Below are 26242 nucleotides of genomic sequence, written 5' to 3'. Positions count from 1 at the left end.
TAGCCTATGTTATCTACTCCCTAACAACCTTCTTCCTGACCCTTTCTTCTTCCCCAACCACATGCACATCCTGGATAAGGGACGCAGAGAAGCTGGAAGAGGCTAACTTAGAGGAGCAGCAAACCTACCCTGGCACCCTGCCAAGCAGGGCCGGGTGAATCAGACAGCTTTCCAATCCTTTCGGAGAGCTGCCTGACTGCTGCACTTGAGAGCTGCAAGAGTTTTGTCTGGGAGGTCACCTAAATCTTTGTCCAGATGATGGACGAAGTTGTACCACTGCAGAGTTCCTGCAGGAAAATGCTTCTGTGGGATTATTTTGTCCTTCACGCATAGAGGCAACCAGCAGCAGGTGAACAAAATGCCTGTATGCAAAGTGCAACCTACAGTCCTCCGCCCTATAAGCTCACACCTGCCCTGTTCACATCAACATGACATCATGACTCCCCATGCCTTTGTGAAATTTCATGACCTCATGGCATCTGCACAGTCCCAACTCTGGCTGCTCACTAGGAAATTAGCTTGGAGAGGAAAGATGGCTGCGCAATGCCACCCAACAAAGATGTTATTCCTGACCAGGGATCACCAGAGGCATCATCAGAAGAATCAGCAGCCTAACATAAATTGTCTAACTGTGCCCTAAAGGACAGTCCAGAAGACCCTGTTTGCCTTAGTTCTTCAAAATAAGATGTGTTACATACATAAATCCTCAGTAGGTCCAACTGACTACATATTTCATTCCAATCAATGGTGACCACGCTACCCTGAAAATCTACCTGGAAACTCTTGCCACCTCAGCTGTTCTCTTCTTTACCCTTAGGTCTGATGTTCCAGCTCAGCCCTACCTGGCTTTTCCTTGTTTAAACTGCTTGTAGTATTCCAGGAAATACTCAAAGGTGGATTTCACTTGTAGTTTTAAAGGAACAAACAGCTGCATGTTCTCTGTAGTTCTGTGTGTTCCATTTCTTTTTATGCTCACATGTGTCTTTGAAATAGAGGTGATCCTCAGTTGCTTTGCATCTTTCATAGGCCCTGTATCACTGAGCTGCTAATGCTGTATGGTATTACAATAAATATGGAAATTAATAATAAAAGTAATATATTTGGATTTTACTTGTTATTTTTATGCTGTATTTTAAGTGTATGTTGTATATGTCAATTGCAGAGAGAAGCTGAGATATAAAGACTAGCTCCCAAATTAAGTCACTAATGAAGCTGGCTTGGATCCAGAGTCTACTAAAAATGGCAGCTTCATCTATAAGGAAAATGATAGAGTCAAAACCACAATCAACCATCATTAGCACAGCACTCAAAATGTTAGCGTTTCCCTGGTGTAAGGAGTTTATTCTTTCTTTTTCCTCCCACCAATTTCAAAATAAAATGAGGCGATGTGAAACAAGACAAAGGGTAGCATGGGTTTCAAAAGGACCACATGGGTAATTCTTCCTCTGGAATGCTCTGTGGCCAGCTGTTCAAGCTATTCCCATGCTAAGTGAGAGATGTGGGTTCAAATCTGCTTACACACAGGAGGAGTTGAGCCTTCTACAGTCTGACTGAACTCTCCAAATGCTGGGATTCAAGAGTGCCCTGACAAATTGTATTCTGGTATGGCCTGCTTGAACTCAATAGGTGAGACAAAGAAAAAATGCCTGTTGTGTTACTCCGACTTAGATACAAGGGCCCTGAATGGATGTAACTTTACTACCTTGGCTTGTGTAGCTAAGCTCTAGGAAGCAATGAATTGTCCAGCAAGAGTACAGAAGGTCCCTATGGGCTTGTCCTGCTGCCTCTCCATTGTCCCATTTTTATTGGCAGAAACAGTTTTTGCTCTATTGCTACTATCATGGTGGAAGAAGCAATCACAAAGTGATGAAATGGCAGATAACAGGGAGCTACAATTAATACAAAGAGAAATAAAAACCAAAAACCTTCTGTTACCTTGTTTCCTATTTGACAAAACCATGCCTCAAATACTGGGCCACACAAAACCTATGGTATAAATTCTACCATTGGCTGAGCGGAAGTAGTGCTGCAATGAATATAGAAATACTTGATTTACAGATTTTGTGGGAGAAGTTTGGAAAGGTACCACAATCTGACATCGGACCTGGATTGTTTCCCATTTTAAAGGTATTTTTTTCCTTCCATCTTTCCTGTCTCTACCCCAAAGCTATAGCTAGATGATAACTTAAAATAGCCACCTTCTTCTTCTCCTCCAGTTTCTGTACAACCAGAGAATAGCCTTAAAAAAGTTGAATTTTATTGCCATGCTACAGCACAGTCCTGAAAAACTTGACTACACACACTTGGTGTACGAAGAAATCTCTACTATTTCTTCAAAAGTGTTTAATTTGTTTTGGTATTCAAAACATTAACATTTTGACTGCTGCAGGGAACTGCTAGGTTTGCATGGGTCCCTAAATAAACATTTAGCCAAATCTTCATGGGGAATTCTCTGAATTCGTAATTAAGCATGATTAAGAATTAAGGAAGCTATTCATTCACCTATGCAATCAGCATTTTTTTTAAAATCTGAAAATCATTTGTGATCACTTATTTATGTCACGCAGTTATACGGTAAGCATTATTATAAGTATTATCTTCTTCTTAAGAAGTTTGTTTACTGCAGTAGAAGTGGGAAAATAATATTTTTTTTAAAAAATATTTTTCAAAATAACTTCATCCTAATATACCAAATGGTATTTGAGGACCTAAGTGACTTTAAATCCATTGGTAATTCTGCAGTAATATATGGACTACTTATTTACTAAAGTTAGGTCTCATGGATCTCCTTCAGAAGTAAAGGTCTCTGTCACCCCTTCAGGGTGAAAAATACAATACAGTTTTAATATATTCAAAGTGTCACTCTCATGAGTACATTGCAACTATAACAATTTTTTTTTTTTTTTTTATTTGGGAACATGAAAACTGGACTCTCAGGACAGATCCAGGTGACTAGGGTTGGGCTGTAGAATGGCAGCAGAATCTAAGTATGGGGCTACATGCTACCTTTCCTAAAACCAAAACAAAACATAACAACAAATTTATCAGGTTAAGAGATGTCAGATATAAACTATATTATGATCTCAAAAGACAGTGTTTCTCTCAATCAATATTAACAGATCGCTGGACGTGAAAAGCAGCATAGCAACATAAGTGATAGCAAATAATGATGAAAACAGTTTATTCTCTGCGTTTCAGTTCTTAAGATCCAAAGAAATGGATGAACATGGCAAATCTGGAGCTGGTCGTGCCCGCACAACCACACAACAGAGCGAGCTGGGGATTTTTCTGCTTCAAAAGATACAGGTCTCCGGTATCTTTACTGCACGGGGCTCAGGTACCAGGGAACAGTGACAAAACAGGCGGCCAGACTTTTTTTGGTGTGAACTGGAAGACGACCCCAGACTTTAAAAGAAAACGGAACGAGTGATGTTTGGGCTTTTTTCCCCCCACACACTCGTGTCCTGCTGCAGGGTAAAGAACTCGGGTGCCAACCTGTCGGATGCCGCTGCAACCCAAGAGCCGGGCAGCACGGCGGCCGTGCCCCGGTGCCATGCAGGGGAGCTCGCACATCGGTCAGCGCAGCGTAGCCCAGCTGCAGAAAGGTTCATGAAGAGGTATCTGACTTGGCCGCACCTCCTGGCCGGTGTGCGCGGTGCCCCGGCCGGGGACGCTGTGCCCGGCAGCAGCGGGCGGCCCGGGCCGCTACCTGTGGGCGCTGCGCGGGGCGGCGCGGAGCGGGACGCACCCGGGCGGGTCGCCGCGGTCGCCGCCGCCCGCCCCGCCTTGCGTGGCCCGTGGGAGCGGGCCCGGGTGCCGGAGGCGGCGGGGAGGGCTGGGACGGGGCCCTGGCCAGGGGTTTCTCTCTCCCCCACCCCCTCCTCCCCTCGCCGCCGGTTCCCGTGAGGCTGCAAGTGCCGCCGCGGCAGCTGGGGGGCCGGCGGGGGATGCTGCCGCCGCCCTGCCCAGTGCCGGAGTGAGGGCAGGAGCTGGTGGCGGCAGGAGCAGCCCCGGCGGCGGGAGGAGGTGAGCGGGGCGCGGGCCCGCGGGGCAGGTGGGTGCGCGCCCGGGAGCGGGAGCGGGGCCGGGGCCAGGGCCGGGGCCGGGGCGGGCAGTGCTCCCGCCGGGGCCAGCCCGCCCGCGCTGGGGGCGCACGGGGAAGGGACGGGGCACAGCCTGCGGGGTTTGCACGGGCGGCGAGGCGGGAGGGGAGAGAGCCCGCAATGCAGCGCCGGGGTCTGGATTTGGGGGTGCAGAAACCCAGAGGAGCAAAGCCCCCGGCGAGGCGAGGTCGGGGACAAGCCGAGGGCGACGGGGAGACAGGGCATTTCAGGCTGAGCCCGGCCGGCCATGCCAGATGCAGACGTAATTCCACGGAGGGACCCCTCCGCCTCCCTTCCCCAAACCTTGGGCAGGGTGGCTTCTGTTACGTGGAGGATCAGGCAAAAGGAGCAATTTCCATAGACATCTGAGGTGTTTTCTCTGGCTGAAGTTATCTAGAAATAATATTGAGGGGAAGAACAGTAATTCATAACAAAACTTTGAAGAGCAACAGGTTGTTTTACTGAAAACATGCACAGGAAAAAAAAATCACCACAAGTGGGCCTGATAGGAAGCAGCTAATAGCAGTATTCTGCAAACTGATTTGTAACGCAAGTAGAATTTTTGAGAGCTCAAAACACTGCTCAAAACAAATTTCACCATATGCCTGAAAAGAGATTCTAAAAACTAATGTATCTGCCCTTAAAATCTTCATTTTGACTTCTGTGGGTAAAGGATATGATCCTTAGAATTTCTTGATGTGTTTAATTGCTTTAAGTGTTTCCCTTTTTACTGATATATGTATATATTTTTCTACTTTGAACGGATGGTCTTCTATGCGCAGCCCTCCTGCTCACTGTGAGGCTCTGCCCCTGAAAACCATCTCTGCGTGCATTACTGTGCAGTCCTGGTGCAAAGCAGGTGCAAACCTACTCGACACTCCAGGCTGGACTCAGAGGAGTAGGGGAGGTAATGGGCCAGTAGCCCTACATCTCTCAGCCATGCCCAGTGCGGTGCTCCTGCTCAGTCATGTGCGTGGGGGAGAGCGGCTTTGCAGGCTTTTCCTGATTTCCCCTTGTAAGTAGTGTCTCTATCACAGCCACGACTTTTTTCCCTCCTACTCGAGTTTCACCCCCTGGTGTAAATGCAATGAGGATGTGCTGGGAGGGGCAAGGTCAGAGGAGTATTAGTGAGGCGTTGCTAAGGCTATTTCCCTGGCAGTGTAGTGTCCCTGAAAGTGTTTATGCTAATTGTGGAAATTAGAGCCCTTAACTCCTGTTCTTGATTGAGGCTGGAGCTGGGCAACTCTTTTCTTTGCTTTCTGTTCTACCCTTTTTGCCTCACCACGCTGCAGGACTAAGCACACCTTTCAGTGACAAATGCAAGTTCCAGCCCCAGGGACAGGATCCCGTTCTGTTCCCTGTGTGTCCACTGGGGTCTGGTCATTGATCCCAGTGTTGTGAAGTCTAGATCCATACATGTGTTCTAGTTGTGAGAGTGGAAAAAATTAGTATGATGATTATTAGGAATACTTTTGCTGAGGTTTACTGAGTGGTGGTGAAGGGATCTGATGACTATTCCAATGAAACTGTTTCAATAACTAACTTACATTTAATTAATGTAACTGAAGTTGCTGAAAAGTAGATAATTTTAAAGCAGATAGATTATGGCATATTGGTGATGAGAAGGCATACAGAGTATCCCAAAGTAATTTCTTTTATTCTAGGACATGACATGGCTGATGTTTGGGGTTGTCTGTGAAATTATTAAGGTGATCCCAATTCTGTGCCCAAGTGTGTGTTTAATTTGACCACAGTATTTGACAACAAACTGTCCTACCATTATCTTCTCAAATAGGTTAGTGATGGAGTGGGTGACATGCAGGCAAAATTTTGACATCATTCTTGAAGTAGCAGTAGAGTGGTATTGACAGAGAAGGTTGCATAGTTACCTCCTGCACTTAAACTTTATGGCTCAATGAAAGAATTCAGATTGCAGGTCTGTCAGTCTGACACTCTTTGTGCCATTCTCAGACCTCAATACTTTATTGATGCTTTATAAGCTTGTTAGAATTATCTTCCAAAATATAAGCAAAAATGCCAAGTGAGACAACAGGAGCTTTTTCAGTCAGCTCCCGTTCCATCTGCATTTGGGTTGCAAACTGTTGCATCTACTGTTGGTTGCAAACAACCTCTTCTGCATAAGTTGATAGACTTTCTCAGTCACTTATTAACTGCAAGAGTGAGGAATGCTTTACCTGCACTAATTTGTGCCACAGATTGTAAGAACATTATTGACACTCAAATAGACTGAGGAGGGCATTGACAGAGTGGTGGTAGCTTTAGTACCAAAATAATCTCTGTTGATGTATCAGGGCTAATTCTGTTCAAGCACATGTTTTGTTCAGCTGATGAAGTTAGAATAGATGAGCCACTTAGCTCACAAAATATAAGGGATTGTGATCTCTTGAAGCATATGTGAATTGCTAGTGAAGGCAACAGGATCCAATGACTTAATTGTGAAGATGATTCCAGAACCTGTCCCAGGCTTGGACACTGGCCTTGGGCAAACCATTTCCTTTCACTTTTCCAGTTTCAAAAGTGGGGATAAGAACCATGCCTCGTAGGGTCTTGTTAGAAATGTCTTGTTTTGAAACAGGGGTTTCTAAAGCACACCCTGGAATTTCCAGACAAAATCTCTGTATTTTTGTAAGGTATGGTTACCATATGGGAACAGGCAGAGTGGAGAAGTTCAGAAGTTTCTGATTCTTTTTCCTGCCATTTTCAGGAAGGTTCAACTGACTGTTGTGATGCACAAGGACAGGTGACTGTTTCTCTGTTCTGCAGTCTTCAGGTGGACCTTGTAGCTATATCCCCTGTACCTGAAACTAGCTGGATTGATCTAAATCTATTTTGGAGTTGGAAGGAAAACTTCATCTCACTGAACTTGATAATTCCATTTATTAATAGTTTGGGGCACTTGGGGCTGGCATATTAACCTGTCCCTGCCTACAGTGCCTGACACCAGGACAGAGACTACTTGGTGCTGAATACGTTGGTGGACAAGATACCAAACACCTGGGTGAGTGTTTGATATGGGTATGGCATTTAGTAAGTGCCTGGATTCTGATTTTTGCTTCTTGAAAAATGGGAGTGGGAGTTGTTAAACACAGCTGTGACATTGCAGATACAGATAGGCAATATTCTCTTGTGGTGCAGAAAGTGAGGGCCATTGTGCTGTGTCGTGGGTCTGGAGGTAGATTTGAACCCTCCCTTCTCAGGACTTGTCAGGGTGCCAGTACTTGTGGTGAAGGGTGACACTTTGCATGCTAACAGTGACCATTCCAACACATTGCAGAGAGGATGGGAATTTGTGATGACACATACAAAAAGATGAAAAAGAAGACAGAAAAGAAAGAAGGATGGTGAAGGAATGAGAGACAGAAGCAAGGGTGGCAATAATCCTAGCAAAGGGAACATTTTCCACTAAGCAGTTCTGAATGTGATGTAAAAAATAACAACTGGAAGTTTTATTTTACTACACAGAGCCCAAATTCTTTCTTTGATCTCTGTACAAGCTTCCTTTTGGCATCTGTGGGAGATCAGTAGAGAGAGGGGAGTGTGTAGTCTTGAATTTATGATGCAGCCCATGGACAGTCATGAAATGGAATTTGGTCCTCTCAAAAAATGAATACATTGCCATGACTCAACCAGAAAGGTACACTCCTGGTTCTGAAAGATATGATAAAAATCAGTCTGTTCACAGACATCTGACAACCAAAACAGTAGTTATCTGAATACTCCATTCATTACAGCTAAACTGTTTGCATCTATTTAAAAGAAATAACTCAGTGTCCATGCTGGTGTTTACAGAAATTCCTTAAAACACTTGTTTTGTGTAAAAGTTTACACAAACACACTATTTTTGAGACTTTTACCAGTGTTCAGCTCCCAGAAACAGTTATTTCAGCTTAATAAATTGGGAACACATTAAGTCACCTCTAATGAGTAACAATAAATTCTCTACAACACTTAAATTATGGGATCAGTTTAGTAAAGTTTCCTAATTAAACTTACTACTTGAGAGTACCAATATGTGAACTTTTAAAGGTAGATGACAGATGCACCAACCTTTCTGAGCAAATCGAATACACAAGAATTCATAGGACAGTTTCAGAATTTTTTTCTGGTGTTTATCATGAATAAGCAACATATAGGTCTATTAATCTACAGAAAGCCCACTTTAATTTGAAAGAGTTTGAGATCTGATGCTTCTGTTTACTCATTGTGCCACTGCTATACTTGGACACGATGTCTTGAATTAAAACATTGGGAGACTAGTGACTTTGGGTTGCTTTACGTGCATCTTATGAGAAACAGAACATTTAGGAGCAACCCAAAGCAAAATCTTCATTAAAGGGTCACTATAAATCATCCCTGCTGTAAGAAGCTCTGCCTGCCCTCTGCCTTCAGTCAGCAAGTCCTTCCAGCACCATGCTCAGAGCAGTCTTGCTGGGTTTTGCAAGCAGTAGGACTGCTGACCTGTTATTGTTACTGTTACTTGTCTCTGGTTAGGAGGACATCTCATAAGTCAGAATAGTGGTCTACAGTATGCTCTGCAAGCTGAAAAGAGAGCTGGTCCCTGCCATAAAGTGCTGAAGTTTTCTCAAGCAGATTCAGTTAAGGAGATGAAAGACATTTAATCTTTCCATTTCCTGTCATCATCTCCTCAAGGCAGAGTTTAACAGATGTAAGTATTTTTTTCCAAGAAGTACCATCTAAACTGTATTTTCTGCTTTCTGTTCTCTGTGCTTTCTTTTTACCTTGTAAGCCTAATCTTCTTGAAGCAGGGACATTCATTCCTAATTCCTGTTTTTCTACCCTCTGTCTCACCAATGGCCTGGCACCATTAATTAAGCATTTGCTTGTGAAGATGCTTTGTCTGGGAGCTGCCTGTGCTAGAGGAGCACCATTGAAGACAAACCGTTACAGGAATGTAACGTTATTGGGAAATTTCCTCCAGCCCCATTTTTGCTGGCTCCTCTAGTACTAACTGGAAGCATCAAGAGGGGATGGGGATGGGGATGGGGGCAGACTGTTTCAGTGAATGTGCAGTTGATCTGTGTCTCTTTTACTGGTCATTAGTGTCAAAGTATTCAGCAAACTCAGGAGCTCTCTAGGAACATCCACTCGTGGCTGTGTTTACATGGTCTGTTGCTCAAAACTCTCCGCAGAGGCAAGTCAAAAAGGGCAGTTGAGGTCTTGGTGGTGATGAGGTTCATCAGTGAATTTGCAGGTTAGGGACTGAGGTAGCAGATGGGTCGTTCATCCAGTCTTCTACTTAAATTCTTCTTTGAGAAGCCTAAGCTGATCTAGAGCTTGCAGACTGTTTTGTTGGCACCCTTCTCTCTTCCCAGAAAGGTAGAGCTACCTTTAAAATACTCAGTGAGTACCATTTCATGTGCGCAGCAGTATGCCAGCCAGCCTGCAGCCGCTGTGCCCTGGAAGGGCAAGGACCTTTTGCAGGTCCTGTGTCATGTCTGTCAGACTGGTGCAGTTACCTCTGGTATTCTAACAAGGCACAGTGTAGGCAGGTTGAAACGTCTAGACTAGTGCCTCAGTAGTTGGTGCTTGTGGTGGGGATTACCTCCTTCTTCCCATCTGTCTCCGCCTTTTGCCTTATTGCTGCCTTTGCCGCGTGCAGTGCACATTTCTGCTCAGTTCTTTGGTACCACTTGAAACCAAACCTCGTTGTGGAAAGCCATGACTGCATGGGTCCACACATACCACACTCAGTCTGCTCTGGCAGCTGCTTTCAAGATTACCTGTTTAGCTGTATGTGGTTTTAAATATTTTGAACATATAATTGGTACATATTATGAATTTCTGACTATTCCTGAGCAAGCCAACTGTCCAAGCCCTGCAACAGCAACACAGTTTTCAGATCTCTTTCTTTGTTTACATTTTAGAACATGTTTTACATTTAGCCTTTGAGAAGGAATTTAACTAAGCTGTACCCAGTCTACAACAAGCAGTACACTCTACACCATGCAGTGTTGCAGCTGTTCAGATGCCATTCTTTCTGCAGAAGTGCTTTGAAAGTATTCTGAATTGTGGAGGTAGTTCTTTCCAGCAGACTTGGTCCTGGAAAGACAACAGTCTGCTCAAAGGACAACTAATCTACGTCACAGATAAGTCCCACAGATATTTTATGCCTTCTGCATGGCCATATATTTTGCAAGACTGTCATATTCTTGCACAAATGATAAAATGTCAACCCTGCTGATAAGTTTCCTCCATTCAATGGCCTTCAGTCTAGCAAAAATGCGCAGATTTATAAACCGAGCTGTAATCCTAAATCTTCCACTGCCTGTATTTATTATTGCAGGGAACATGCCTGCAGTCCTTATCTTACCTTAGGGAGGTAACTAATTCTCCTGTTTTATGTTTTAGAGATTGAAGGGGCTGGATCCTGTTACTGAATGACAAACTGGGTATAAAAGTCTGGTTTCTATACAAGAAAAATAGTTTCACCTGTTGTACCACAATGTCCTTTAAATACATTACTCCATGTGATACCCTGGCCTAAAGCATTTTAAAGAAGATGCAAACATTAGTATCAACAGTGATGTGTGAATGTGTAAGCATGAGTTCTTGATGTGATTTAGACTTCTGTCTTTAACAAAGATACCAGCAGTAGATTACGCTTCTTTTACTTCCCAGGATAGTCTTAGGTGGACTAATTGTAGCAGCTAGCTGAGATGCAATTACTGCTGCTTCCATTTCTCAGGAAGTAGCGTTTTCACAGTTAATGGCCTCTGATGTGTCATGTCCATTTTTGTTGACATTTGCATACCTAAGCCTTTGAAAGCAGCAGTCAGTCAGAAAGCTCTGCTTAATCTTAAGAAGCCTTTACCCTCCCTTCTTCATGGTTAGATCAGTGTACATGCTTTGAATATGCTGCCTGGGAGCTTTCAGTTGTGTCTCTCTATGAACTGGTTCAGGAGGCACAGTGTCGGTGTGCTGGCTTGCAGTGATGAGATCTTAACCCTCCAGGCTTAAGCAGCAGCTGGGTGGCATTTTTGAGGGTACAAAAATCTCTGTGCCTGAAGTGGTTGTTGAATATCTCAAGAACCTTAAAGGACCTGAGCTTTAGGTCCTCATTGTTAATAATTGCAATCCTGTCCTCTTCTGGAGTGTCCACAACATTGAATGCATTTGTTTTGCTCTACTTATGCATTGAAGTTTTGGTTCACAGCCATGAGAGCTAGAAGGATTTAGTTTTAATTTAAAACTGATGTTCAAATGAACCCACATGATCGCTGTTCACCGAAGTCATAGGTGCATTCTTGCTGAGTTTGTGCTGTGACCATGTAACTCTGTGGCTGGAATCTCACAAAGGCAGGAGGATCTGTCACCATGTGTTGGAAATCACCAGAATGAAGCAGATTAAGTTTTGGGGATTTGCTTTTCTGTAGTTAATTTCGTTGATTTCATAGAGTGTATTTCAGTTTTCAATTGAGGCAATGAAGTATTTTATGAAGGAAGAGCAACAAAAGTTGGACATGGGACACTTTTGATGGGAAGGAGTTCACTACAGTCAGAAATATCCATAATTATTGGTCAGTGTATGTAATAGGTGAACAATATGTGGTTCTCCTTGTGCACTGGTTCTCTTTGATGGTCTTCCTGTGTGCAGTGATAGACCTGACAGTGCCCATCAAACAACACTGAAGATCCCAGTGACATGCTGCAAGAAGAGACTATTGACAAAGATTATTACTGAGGAACAGATTACTTTAATGCCACTATATCAAGATAATTTAAATAACTTTTTCTGAAATTACTTAATTTTCCTGAAAATTTTATAGTTTTGCCAAGATACCTTTCCTATAAGCAACACCATGATATTGTTAGTGTTTGTAGTTTTTACCATGAAATCTTATTCTGGGTGGTGATTTGTAGTAGTATCATTTTCTTATTCAATACATCTATTGCCATATTTATCAAGGTGATAGCTGCAGTTACTGAAGACTAAAACAAATCGTGGGCACTGTGGTTTCTATTAACATGGCAAAACCATTGGAGCTGACACAACAATTTGTGTCCTCTCTCTTTGTGTGCATTGCCTACAGAATTACTGACTTGTAATTGAGAACTGTTTACAGTTGTGCCAACAAATTGGGGGATACAGTAGGTGACACTGAGGGCACAGTTTGTTCTGATGCCTTTCTCTTGCTGTTACCAATTTGCAAACTGGCAGATAAGTTTGGAGGGATGGCCATTAAAAACAATCACATCTTGTAAATTATAAAGAATATACTTGCAAGCAACACATGTAGAATATTAAGATTTTGTTTTTATAGGCACTGTTCAAAACAGCCCTACATTATATGGCCTTGTTAAAAACCTCTGCTTGTTATAAATCAGAGTACATTGAAATAGCTGTCTCAGAAGTAAGAAATATTGGCTTGATTGAACCAGGATTTGAACATGCAATTCCAGACAGTAAAAACAGTTGACAACAGCTTGGCATTCAGATAACTGTCTTTCATCCGAAGATCTAAAAGAGCTTTTAAAAATGTCTAATTACAGCATAATGGGTTCTCATTTTGTATCAGGGATTATTAAAGTAGAAAAAATACACAACTGTAATTTTCAGGTTCAGGTTTCTATTGCTGGGTACTTACATTCATATTCTATTTCATGTTATTGATCTAAATATTGGTTTAGATGGCAACTTGCATTGAAGTTTGAAACGATCTGATTTCTGGGCCTAGAGATGAAAAGGTGGAGTTTTAGATGAGCCTGTAAAACATTTAAAAGCCTGAAGTATTTTGTTTCTCAGTAGGATTTGGGCTTTTAAATTTCTTTTTTGCTTTTGATACTTTGTCTCTGACTTCAGCCTGTAGTTGCCAGCTAGCATATATCTATGATGCTTATGCTAATCTTATGACACCTTCTTCAGAAGCAAAGCGACTACAAAAATTGTTCCGGGAGTATTACAGGAAGGATAACTAGGAAGGAAAAAGAAGTAATAATTCTTAGTTGACCATGTAATGCAGCGGTGCTGGTGTGTCCCTAACAATACACATTTCCTCCTAAATGAAGTATTTTAGGTGAACAAGAGTTCACATCCTGTTGGGGAAAGGGATTACAAGATCTATACCTCTTAATTAAGGAACACAGTTTCACTAATACAGCTGGTGGGGGGGCTAGATAACTCATGGTTCTAATCTTTTCCTTTCGATACTGTGGGCTGATAGAAATTGAAGATGAACACAGTGGCCTGTGGGATCTCTCTGCTTTGCCTACACACTTTGTCCAGTTTAAGTGTTCTCATGTTAGTTTTATGGCATTGTTTCATCCCAAAAGTTCACAGAGTACAATTTTTAAATTGAGATGTTTCTAAAATTCAGAGACCTATTTCCTCAGTACTGGCCAACTCCCTTAAAGTTTCCTGTACCTGGGGAAAATACCTGTGGGACGTAGAATTCAGCTTCTCCTAAAGGTCCTCGGTCATCAAAAACCCTGTTGGAACCACAGGCAAGTGGGTGTTATACAGAGACATCCTGTAGCTCTATGGTGGCATGCAGGGCTGGGGCTGCCCTCCCTGTTTGTTACAGGATTTGGGCAACTGCAAAGATGGCATAAAGCTATTTTTGTTTCACCTTCTCTGGTCTTATGACAATAACAGCTTGGAGAATCTGGGCATGACTTGTACAGCAACACTTATTCATGTCGAATTGTTCTGTGCAGCACATTGTTCCTTTTCAGTTAAATGTTTAAGCTGTGGGTCTTAACAGATGCCTAGATTCATTGCTTTCTGCTACCTTTATTTTTTATTAATAAAACAATAAAATCCTTATCTGCATGGAGTGTGTAAATCTTAGAGGCAAAGAATAAATCCTTCTTCCATTGCTTACTTAGTTTGTAAAGCCCACTGCAGTCCTGACATCTGTTTAACACAGAGCATGTTTACAGTGCAACTTAAATAGTTTAGAGTAATAATTGTGTATAAGAATATGCAGATGTCCTCACTCTGAACAAAATCCATAACTATATCAAATGCCAAACATTATCCCAGCCATTACTCACTATACCTCTATTTTTCCTAAATGCCTGAAGAAGCAGAGAGGATCTTGTGGTTCCTCTGCAGTTTGTTAAATGAACTGTCCTTCTTACGCTATCTCCTTGGACCATTTCTTCAGAAATATTCTGCATGTTCCAAGACTCTACACTGACACATATAAAATTACAATAACAGCTGCCTGACATGATATTATTCCAGGAATACTGTATGGCTGTGTAAATAAAGATTGCATGATAATGCAAATCTCAGCTAGTTGAAAAATCAAAAGGTCATTCATTCTATACTGAGATGAAAAATGAAAATACAGATGAATTAGAGCAGTACAAATTTAAGCTCATGTTGTAGAGCTGAACTAGTTGATTTTTCAGCTCGTTTCTAACTCACGTGCTGCCATGACTGAAGTTATTTCATCTCATTTAAACAAAATAGCAAAATAATCATTTAGGTTCAGCTGCGATTTGAGGAAACGCTCCTGCTCCCTGGTTATGGGATGATTTAATTATGCATGGGTAATCAGGTAATTATAAATTGAATATAGGTAAAATTGATAGCAGGTTCTGAAATTTTAATTAACTTTTCACAGATTTTAATAGTTGTTCAGAAATTTGTATCAGGAATGCATTTCCTTTGTAGTTCTTCATGTATTGTTCACTGTTGCGTAGTCTTAAACTATTAGTAGTTTAGAAATTAGAAAGCACGTGTGCAACTATTGTATCCTTTTAAGGTCACATGATATCAAGAGAAATAAACTTTCTCAAGTGTTATTTGTCTGAACAACTCTTCTGCACTCACAAATAAGTAGAGTTTGAACGTTTGTTCAGAGCTATGTCCTCCTTTAATCCATCTCCTGGCTTCTGGTACTGTGAGTTTTTCCCACACTGCCCCTAAATTTCCTGTCATCACACCTTCCCCATGTTGGCAAGCTTGATTCAGTTGTCTTGTTGTGTGATCTGACCAGTGGCAGAACATGTTTGAAGGTTCATGCTCTGCAGATGAAAGGTGAGTTCTTCAGCCGAAGTTAAAAGGCCTTCTTCCCAGAGCTGAGCTGGGGATCTGAGCATTCTGCCACTGTGTGCAGGTGTATTCACAAACAAAACAGCAGGTTCTTGTTTGGGTGATACTGCTCTGAAGGAGAAATGAGTGTAGGATTTGACAGAGAAAGTGAAATTATGTAAATCAAATCATGGAAGTATATGGAAGTTGTATTGGGAAAGGTTTTTTTCAAATACACAAGAAAGTATTGGTTCAAAAAGAGGAAGGTCCATTTCATAATTGAATAGCCATAACCTAACATGCAGGTGGCTCACTTGGTATGTAGGATGGCCCAGTTCTAGTCTTTCAGGCATATCAGGGCCTGGTTGGACTCCAGAAGTTGTGTGTTGCAGACAAGTGCCCATCTTGCCAATGGCACTGGCTTTCCTGAGCAACGTTCCTGGCATTTCTGGCTTAAAGTTGGGAAAGGTCTTGTACTTCTGATGAGGAATGGAAAAAAATATAGTTCAAGTTCTGACAGCATTAACTACATGGGGAAACTTTTTTTGACATAGCTTTGTTATAGGGGTGGCTGATGTGTGGTTTTTGAACTCTGGATGGTATCTACATGGTAAACAAATACTTCATGGCTTTTTCAGCACCACTTAGGTTTTCAAGAGTCAGATTTTTAGACTTAAACTTTATCTGAACATTAGATTAGTAGCCTAATGGGCTTTTCAAGTGTCCCTAATTACATAACTCTTTCTGGGCTTTGTTTCCCAAGTTTGAGGATCCAAGTTTGAAGTCTCCATTGAAGAGGCAAGAGACTGTAGTGTGTCATAAACTATCAGCATTTCTTTGAAGAAAATGTAGCCCAATATGTTCTCTCTCACTGAATCTCCAGTTCTTACTTTCAGTTTTTAATTTTTTAATTTCCTATTGTTACCAATCATTGTAGCTGTCTTTGTTCACAATGTGTTTTGCTGGAGGTGTGTCAGAAAGAGGCCTGTATTTATATTTATAGGTCTATATAAGGCACTCTAGCTTAGGGAAAGCTGAACTAACTACAGTGACTGATCCATTTCAACGTGTCCACTGCATTAACAGTAAATGGTGCTTAAACAGATGCCTGTCTCAAGGCCTAAACTTCTTAAGGTAATGGACCTGTGTAACCGTACTGGTTTGGAATGAGACGTCAGTATTTTTCCCCCCCCCAAAAAAAAAAAGTGTTGTTTTAAAGCTGCAGAGAGTACTTTGCTTATTTTTACTGGGCTGAGATGATGCAAACTTTATTCAACATGCTAGATCCCAGAAGACACAGGATAAGCTGATAGTTTTACTAGCAAGGCTGAAGCCAGAACAGCAGATTGACAGACAAACAGACACACGGCTGTGTTTATGTGACTCTAAATACATAAATACAGTTAATATCGGAATAAAAACACATGCTTAGATATTCAGAAATATTAATAACCCAGATATATAAATATGAACAGTGATGATGTCTGATTCATAGTTCTTGATAGAAGATATGTTGACAAACACACATTGTAGGGACAATTGAGTTAAAAATTACCTTTGAAAAAGGAAGAGGAACAGTTGAACTTGGGTTTTTGGATTACAGCAGAGAGTTCCTCATTTTTCATCTCCTAAATACAATGTGAGCGTTGTCTCCTTCTGATGGTCTTAACATGTGCACAGTAAGATGTTTGGGAACACTTACCCAACTCAGTCCTTCACTTGGTATAGACAGAAAATCAGTATGGATTTTTAAAATCACCCTGGATATGTATGTCAGTCAGTGGAAAATTTACTGGCCCAAGAATACAGCAGGCTTGCAAAAATTATTTTTTAAAAAAGTAATGGTGAATAGTCATGACAATAAGAACATTCATTGCTAACGATGACATTTATTAGTAGAAATATGAAGTTCTTTTGCTTCAGTGCTTAAACAACTTATAACTGTTGGAGATTAAGGTAGAACCCAAGGTGGGAGGTTAATTATCCCAGCTCAGTGTATCTTGTTCTGAAATGACCAGTGATGATTTCTGCTGTAGAGAGAATCCATACAAGTTATGTGGAAAGAACCCATTCAAATTATATAGAGGTGTGGATCCATTTTGTTTCTGTGCCTGTGCATAAATTTTGATGCTGTTACTGGAATGCTGATAATCATAGTAACATACACTAACATACACTTATAATATTCCCCTCCTACTAATCTGTCTCTAATAGAAATCTTTTCTGTCTCTCCAGGAAGCTTTTTGCTGGCTTCCTCTAAACTCTGAAGACACTTACTGTCCCTTGGTATTAGTGTTCCAGACAAGGCTATTAGTGCTGAGCCTCCAGACACAGAAATTGAATTTACAGTCTCAATGTTTTAAGGCTTCAAAGAGCTGAAGGAGTCAAGAGAGGCTGGCGTGAAATAGTATACTTTTCTCAATTTCACTTTTGGGAAATTAAATAAACATTTACCAATAAGATCATGAATGCTTTTTTTTTTTTTTTTTTTTTTAAATTAGGTGTATAGGCATTAGCTGTTCATTATATTCTCCCACTTGCAAACTGCAGTGAAGAACCATTTGTCTTCCAAGAGTGTGGGGGTAAGGCTTAATTTAATGTTTATTAGGAAGTCTTGGATCCTTGGAGGGAAGCTGAGAGGAATATGCAGTATCATTATAATAATTTTATATATAATAATATTATCTTCTTTTATTTTGCTGAGGAACAATGATTCAGTCTCAACATCCTCCATCCTCCACAGGTCAGAGCTAGTTATCTCTCTGTTTAGTGGCTACGGAAGCAGAGATTTCTTTTGCTGCATTCAACATTGCCCAAGAAGTAAATGACTGAGCAAGAAATAAAGCTGGCAAGAAATAAAGCATTTACAGAGCACTTGAAATCTTACTGATGTCATTGTTTACTGGAGTACCTCCTACTACTGTTTTCTTAGCGATGTGTTTGTTGCTAATGTGTTGAGCTCAGAAAGAGGTTAAAAACGCTAATGTTAGTTTTGTGCTCTCCTTGATTACTTGCAGAAGGACCAATAGGGGGGTGCTTTGTTTTGTTTGAAATTTTTTCCTTCAGCTTTACAAATAGCAAGACATGAATATTCTGTCTTCTGAGGGTTTAGGAGCAGTCTGCCCTGGCGTTTTACAATTAGAAAAGGTGATTGTGCTGAGTCTTTAGCAAGACTGTTTAACAATGTTATCAGGCATAATTGAATAAAATAAAACAAAATTAAACGAAACAAAATAAATCAAAAAAGTGTTGAACATTTTTATTAACATTTGCTTCTCCCAGACACTTTCTAAATGTTTGCTGCCTTGACTGTTTTGATGATACTTTTTCACAGCCTGTCTGGTGTTTTCATAGGGTTTCCTAGTTTACAGAAATCTAGATTTGCTCAACTGCATTTCTGTTGTACACCTTTGGTCTGTCTTTTCAATAGTGGGAAGGGAGATAATATGACCGTTTTTTCCCATTGACAGATTAATTTTAAGAGTATTCCCTTTCACTTTGTTCCATATGAGGTCTTTTAGCTGTCTACAGATCGGGTAGACCTAGGCTTATCAAGGGTGCATTCTGAGCACTGAATCTGTACCGTCAAAAAGAGGAGAAAATAGGACATCACTTCAGTGAGAAGCCTCAGGAGGGTTTGAGAACTAGGTTTCAGGTGCAGTGTTTGAGCTTCGCCTTTTAAGTGTACTTAGCTCTTATAAAAGTGAGCTATCAATGTAATGATCTCTTGCTCATCTATATTTATTCTCCTTTTGGGGCTTTGTCTTTGCTCCATTCTGTTTTTAAGTCAAAACAAAGTATCATACCATTGCTAACGCTGCAGGTTTATCCTGCTATCTGAACATCAAGCCAGGCTCATTATGCTTCACTGCAGTAGCACCCACAGGAAAAGGACTCTGGATATGGAAATTATCAGGGTTTTTTGTTTATGCTTGAGTCAAGTATACATGTGACCTAGACTTCAACTTCTACTGTGCTGACACTATAGGAAACACTTCCCTTGTCAGTAAGTTGATATGTCAACACCATAAGTAGTTACAACAGTTATAACTAGTGGCTACTTTTTTAGCTGGTTTTCTAGTCCTTTTTTTTTTTTTTTTTTTGATACTCTAAGACAACTGCCTAAGCAGCTGAAACATGACAGCTCTGCAGAGTTAATTCCTCAACAATCAAAGTTTATATAATCTGCAGCAGAATTCAGTGTCGCATCGTTCTCATTTTATGAAAGTGACGCATCTGTATCACACTCTATATATGTTGACTTTTGTTATGCCTCGAGTAGCTTGCAGAAAAACTCTCATGAGATGTAATGTCACATATAACCTTCCTTTACCCAAGTACTATGCATGTCTTTTGCCCCACATTTACTCAGAATACCTCTTAGCATCATGCAGTGATTGCATCTCCTGAAGAAATATGTTTTACGTATTTAAGATCTTGTAAATCTACCAAATCTCCGGGTTTAAGTTTGCTATTTGCATCTCTCTGTGCAAGTCTAGGGAGATAAGAAGAGAAAGCAGTGAGTTAGCTGCACTTGGGATTCTCGCCAGTCTTTGTGGGATGGAAAATTCCTTCCTAATTCCATATCTGACTTTAAATTTGACCCTCAGCATGTGAGCAAGTTAGACCAACACACGCACTTGAGAAAAAAAAGAGCCTTTGTGTCCTAGCAGGACACTGGTGCAACTTTTCCAGGGTCCCAGTCTGGCTGCTGCCAATCACTGAAGCCTCATCTTCCCTCAAACATCCTAGAGCGTGCGGGTGAATTGGGCATCAGAAAAAAGAACTGTCCTCTGCCTCCTGCAGGTTGTCAACAGGAGCCTTGAAACACGATATTTGGATCATCCCAACCCAGAGCTACCAGAAAGATGAGTATGTTGAGCACAATGCAGAAAGCCAATGGTCCCCAGGGGAGAGTTGTAGTTCTGTATATTCCAACATTAGTCATCATTTATACATTAAAACTGTCTTCTTCATTGCTAGCTTTTGTGTTCTAACTCAGCTTTTAACAAGCACAGTTTCATTTTACTATCTAGACGACCTATTGAACAGGTTCAGAATGAGATTGATCTCTGAGTGTTGTCTTGAGAGATTACTCCACTTGTTGATATCATCCCTCTAACAAAACTTTTGAGATCTACCCATAAACTAGTTTTGAATCTCTCTATTAATTACAGTTTTTAAATTTGTACAGTCATATGCCTTGGAGAAGTCAATGTTGTACTCTATGCAGTTGTTTTTATCAAGTCAGCTTCTCATAAAAAGAACAGTGGGTTTTTTTGACAGGATAGTTCACATTAATTGTATTTTATCCTCATTGACTTTTAGAAAGAATGCTGACTTAATTAATTTCATTATTGTATCCAAACTGATATTGGGGTGTGGTGCCTATAATTTCCTGGGCCTTCCTTCCTTAGCAGTTATTTAATACCTAGATACACTTGCAGTTTTCTGACCCTTTGGAATTTTCCCATTTTTCCATGAGTTGTTCAGTATCAACACTAGTGGTTCGGAGAACTCCTCATTGAGTTTATGTAAGACTCCAGGCCTGTTGATTTGAAAACATTTAATTTTAGCAGATCTCATCTCACATCTCCTTTTATTACCTACAGTGAATTTTGTTGTGCTGACGTAATATGGGATGATATATTCTCCAGCTTCATTCCAAGGACAAAACAATGTACGAAGGACAAAATGTTTATTGGATATTTCCGCCTTTTTTGCATTGTCATTTACAGTTTTATCACCACATCTAGCAATGGGCACCTGGCCAGTCTCAGGCGCACTAATATTTATAAAAATATCTTTTTTGCCTCTCTATCTCTGTTAACTATTTATTAGTGCTTCCTTGATGTTATTAATTTCTCTCATAAGTTCCCTGCATATTCTATCTTATGAATTGTTATTAACATTTACTTTTACTTTTTCCTTTCTTCCATGCTACAAATAAGCGATTATTAGTATGTTTTATTGCCATCTTTTACCTCAGACAGCTTCTGGTTTATTATAAATGTTTTTGTGCTTAGAAGTGCATTTTTGGCCTGTGGTTGGATAGGCTTAACACTTTATTTTACGTTTCCCATTTGACTTTACCAGTCAATTAGATTGATGATTGTTCTAAACTTCTGAAATTTGTCCTTTTTAAAGCTACAAGCCTACACTGTGAAGACAGTCCACTCCTACTGCTTGATGCTGCATTCTCCTTGCATATTGTAATTGTAAACACATCACCAATATTGGTACCTAGGCAATTGCCAGTTCTAGGCAAGCACTTAAAACTTCTTGTCCATCAGAAGCAAGTCTGTGGCTGAGCTGTTCGAGCTTCTACAGGGAAACTTTTGTGTTACCACTAGAGCCCTGGGAAACTTAACCATGATTTTGTTACTGGCCACTTGACAGGTACAGCACATTCTCTTAGCAAGAGCACATCCCCCATGACACAGTTTATTTCAAGTTAGAAAGGAAATTGTAATAAGGAGTGGGCAGGAAATGTGAGCAAAAATTCATTAGTAACAATTCCAGTCAGATTCCCAAAGTAAGCATGAGGGGTTTCCTGAAAATCCTTAATTTTTTTTTCCTCCCACTGGCTGCTTGTGATTGCTCCATGCTGATTACCCCTTCTGTTGTACTAGTGGAAATGTTTATAGGGCTGTGCTGTAAATAAGAGCACGAAAACCCAATCAGGCTTTCAAAATGTTGCCAGTGGAGATGTGTTCTGATTTATAGCAGGGTACCTGGAAGTTTTGTCAGCCAACTATCTATTCTTTGAAGTATTATACTACCTTGTGCTTTCTCAGTTTAGTATTATTTTGTACCAGTCCCCAAGGCAGAGAGCTAAAATGGATATAGGTTGTCCTTTACATAGTGGCAAGTATGACTTTGATGCTTGCTTCTGTAACTTTAATGCTGTAAGAACAGTCTTGGACCCAGTTTAAGGAGGCTCCACTCTGAGGTATTATAGGGATCCCACTCAGAGAGAAAAAAAAAAGCCTCAGTTTAGTATCTGAAGTCTTGTTGGGAATGATGAAAGCATGTGAAAAAAGGACCATCAGAAGGGAAGGCTGACCTTTCCATTGTGATGCACACTTTGTGTTTATCTTTTGGTGAAGGGTAATCTGGTTCATTCTCTGGTCTTGCACTCGTGTCATTGCTGGAGAATGGATCCCAAAATGAAGAGGCTCCTGACCTTTTGAAACTTAAAAATGATCTGTCTTGCCTCTCTCCAGTTCTTTCTCTGAGATTTCCCAAAGGCAGAGGTAGTAGCATTTCCTTCTTTGGGGGGATTTATAGTCTGCCGTCAAGAATTACAGGAGTAGGTCAAGAGAGGGCAGGATGGTTTTCCTTTGTCAGGGAGCACAATTTCTCCCAGGTGAGGGTAAAAGTATGCCTAACAAATGGTGAATTAACATTTGGATAATGGAGTGAGCTCCTTCCATTCCTGTGCCTGGAATACTGACTCTCATCGCTCACCTTTCCTCCCACGTAGCTAACAAAAGCATCCTTTAACTCTGCCCCTATCCACATCTATGCAGGGATGGACTGAAGCCCTATGGGTGGGGGGCTGACTCCCGTGGAAAATATTACTGAAAGTGCAACATGCATCCAAGTCTGGCCTTCTCCTGGCATTCATTCATTTGCCATGTTAATCCTGACAACAGCACAACCAGTCAGCATACTGCCTCTTTATAAACAAAGATACATAAATATCTAGTCAAAGTACAAAATGTGGGTTTGTTGTGGTTTTTTTTTTTTCCTTTTCTATTATTTTCTTTTTCCACTTGCTTAAATAAGCACAGCAGAGCTGGGTTTTTATCACGCTCCTGCTCCTGCATTTTTCCAACCCAATTAGGCCATTACCAAGGCTAAATGAGGCATGGAGCCTCCAAAAGTCACACCGTCGTCCCGGAGATGAAGCGCGTAGAGCTGCAGAGTTGGCAGGCGGGCGAGGTGGCTGGGGCTCACCGGAGTGTGACCCCTGGTGTTTTTCTGTTGCAGAAAGATCACCTTCAGAAAGTGTGTGTGCGGGGCGGGAAGTAAATGTAAAAATATTATTTGAGAAAGTGCTGTGTTAATGAGGGGTTGCCATGCTGTGGCCAGTTAACATGGCTGTGTTTCTTAGGGATGAGTGGAGGAAGTGAGTGGCCACAGTGTCTTCTGATTTCTGGACAGAATGGCAAAAAGGGTCATGAAGACTGTGAAAGCCTTCATGTATCTTCCAGTGGTTCTGATACCATTTTTTTTCATTCCTGGTCAAGAGCTCCTATCCTGCCGCAACCTGCCCCAGGTCTGTAGGGCTCCCGGGCGATCCTGCTCTGCTGGGGGACAACTGGCATCCAGCAGCCAGGCTCCCTTGCCAGCTGAGGGCATTCAAATCATTTGTACCATGCCAACTTATGCAATAAAGCAGAGTGCTCTTCAACTCTTTCCATGACACAAATGCCATATTTGCTTCTGTTCCCAAGCTGCTGGAAGCTCTTTGTGCTGGATATAGAAATGATACAGAGAAGGGGGTCATCTGTGCTGCCATGAAGCTCTGGTAGCCCTCACCAATCATTCTTAAACTGTGAATTTAAAAAGATTACGTCAGAAGTGTCTAACACAAGGGGAAAATAAGGCTTCATTTAGAAAGGCAGTATACAAAACCAAGCAACTAGACTCATCAAAGACAAGCCTGGGATCTCCTGCTTTATTTCAGACAGTAGCTCTGCCAAAAAGGATGATAGCTTTCTGTTTTAAGCACATAAGCTTTTGTGTGCTGAAAGAAAATTAGCACTTGCACTTTTATGAATTTTGGGTTTTTATGGTGAAAATAATGGATTAATTCCTTTGCTTGAATACAGATTATTTTATAAGTTGAATAGCTTTCGTTGTCCTTACCTTCACCTCAATTCTGCTGTCTTTGCTCACACTGAGCAATAACTTAGTTACCAGCTAAATCATATGATATTTCTTGCAGAATATGGTAATAGAATCAGATTCAGAAGTGAATTCACCAGCTAAACAAATCTGGAGGCACTGAAGTTACGATACCCAGCTTTTTTCTGGTTTAAAAGCGTGATAATAGATCTTTTGAGATAAATGCAGTCAAAATAAGCCTATACTTGAGCATTATTGGACATGCTCTTCTGGATCTAAGTGCAGTGGTTTGAGGCGTTATTCTTACATCAGGGTGCTCTTCACCTGAGCATTCTCCCCAGCAGGAGCCATGCTTCTGATCTGCTTCAGTGCCGAATCCCACCAGTTTGGTTAATTGCATCTTCACAGCAGTTTGAGCTAAACTGCCAGAATTTGCAGGAAAAAGCTAAGGTGAAGGCTCAAGATCTATTTTGATGATGCTTTGGGGCTCCTGGTGACCTCTAGTTGAGGTGCAATAAAAAAATCACAGGTGAGACTTAGGTGATTATATCAGCTGGGGAGAGTGACAGAGAATTTCCAATAGGAGAATATCACTCAAGGATATATATTTTGTTTGCAGGAATGTCTGTGTCTCAGCTGTGGAGAGAAATGAGCTTGAAAAAAAGTTAAGGTGTTGATTATTTTATTCTAGGGCTGACTTTTACAAAATTGGGGCTGTTTTTCACAAAACTATTTGCTTAGGACACTAACCAAACTGCTAATTAGTGGAGCTAGGCATATTCCTTGTAAGACACTAAAGCTATAATTTTCTAGCACAATATTTTGAAGTGGATATCACTGGGTACTGCTAGAGGCAGGCTCTTACACCAAATGGACTGCTGATCTGAATCTGGATGGCAAATTCCATCATCCTCATATATTATAGGGCAGAAAACATGCATCTTCAGGGTTCAAGATGAAACCTTTTTAGAATCTAAGTGGGATTATTGAAAAAATGTTTACCTTTGTCCTCCACATCCTTGACAAATTATCATTGAAAGTTTGCTTCATACAAACTCGTGAATAATATGGTGCATCCCTTAAGAGGGCAGGTGGAGCAACAGGGGAGAACTATGCTGGGTGCTCGCACGTTGCTGCTTTGGTATTGTGACTCGCCATTCTGTCATTGCTCTGTGGTATCACCTTTCTTACTGACATCTTTAGCAGGGAAGTGCAGCCCCACAGGCCCAGCCAGCATTTCTTAGGTGAATAATATAAATAATCATAACAAATAAACAAGTCCTTGCATATCACGTTGATCTTCCAGTGCATTGCATAGGCAGATAAGGGTCACTGTTCCTATTCAGGGGTCAGTGTACAGCATTGTTTTCCACCCTGTGCCACATCACCCATGAGACATGCCAGCACAAGCCAGCTCTGCAGGGAAGAGTCAGCAAAACCTGCCTTCTCCCCTCATAGGACTCATGTGGGACATGTGCCTATCTGTGCCAGACACTCACCTCCCCGTATGCCTGTGTTTCTACTCTTGGTTTTCTTCTCTGCCTTCCACTGGTGTATGTTTGGTGATTTTATGGGTTCTGCAGAACTTCTGTCCTTACTAAAGTCCAACATTTCTGATAAGCTTACTGAGATTCCCTTTACATTGAACCTGTTTTCTTTTCCTGCCTTCTTTAACAGGAAGAGGCTATGCATAGTACACAGGCAAAATAAATTAAAAAAAAATAGGAAAGAGTGTTTTGGTATTAGAATGAAAGGAGGAGAGAGAAGAAAGCTGGAGAAGGAACAATAATTGTTCAATTTAGAAAATCATAGAGAAGAGAAAATAAGTAATGGAAAAACAGAAAGAAAAAGACATCCAGGGACAGCAGAGAAATAGAAATGAAAGAGAAAGGGTAGAAAAAAGACCACAGAAATCCACAAGAATTTATTAATAAATTATGATGGACTTAATGTAAAAATAAACCATCCAACAGAAATAAAGTGTTTATTTGTTTTTAATGATGGTATAAATGAGAATGGAACAGCCAGCCAGGGGCTACTTTAGTCTCTGATTCAGCAAACCACTGAAGTACTTGCTAAGCTTTTAGAATCTACTAAATTTCATTAAAGTCAAATCTCTCTAAAGTTGAGCACATACTTAAGTGTTTTTTTCTGAATTGGGTTTATGTTGAAATTGGCTCAGAATTAAAGTTGTCCTTATTGTTTAGTTCACTGAGGATTCTGCAGGGGAAAATGGGACCAAATAAAGTGTTTCGCTTCA

At 41.0% G+C, this 26242-nt stretch overlaps 1 protein-coding gene across 1 annotated transcript in view; it reads left to right on the top strand.

Annotated features, from left to right (window-relative positions):
• Positions 1–3906, top strand: part of CD86 (CD86 molecule) — a gene marked incomplete at both ends in the record, with an annotated part of 38832 nt that extends 34926 nt beyond the window's left edge. The window contains 2 exon segments of the mRNA XM_080349491.1: positions 2568–2574; positions 3474–3906. Of these exon segments, the coding sequence (XP_080205617.1) occupies positions 2568–2574; positions 3474–3906 (440 nt within the window).
• Between the last annotated feature and the right edge of the window lie 22336 nt (positions 3907–26242).

The sequence above is a fragment of the Nesoenas mayeri genome, assembly GCF_963082525.1.
Source record: "Nesoenas mayeri genome assembly, chromosome: 1".
NCBI classification, from domain to species: domain Eukaryota; kingdom Metazoa; phylum Chordata; class Aves; order Columbiformes; family Columbidae; genus Nesoenas; species Nesoenas mayeri.
The sequence above is the reverse complement of the archived record's forward strand: the minus strand, read 5'-3'. Positions and strand labels throughout refer to the sequence as shown.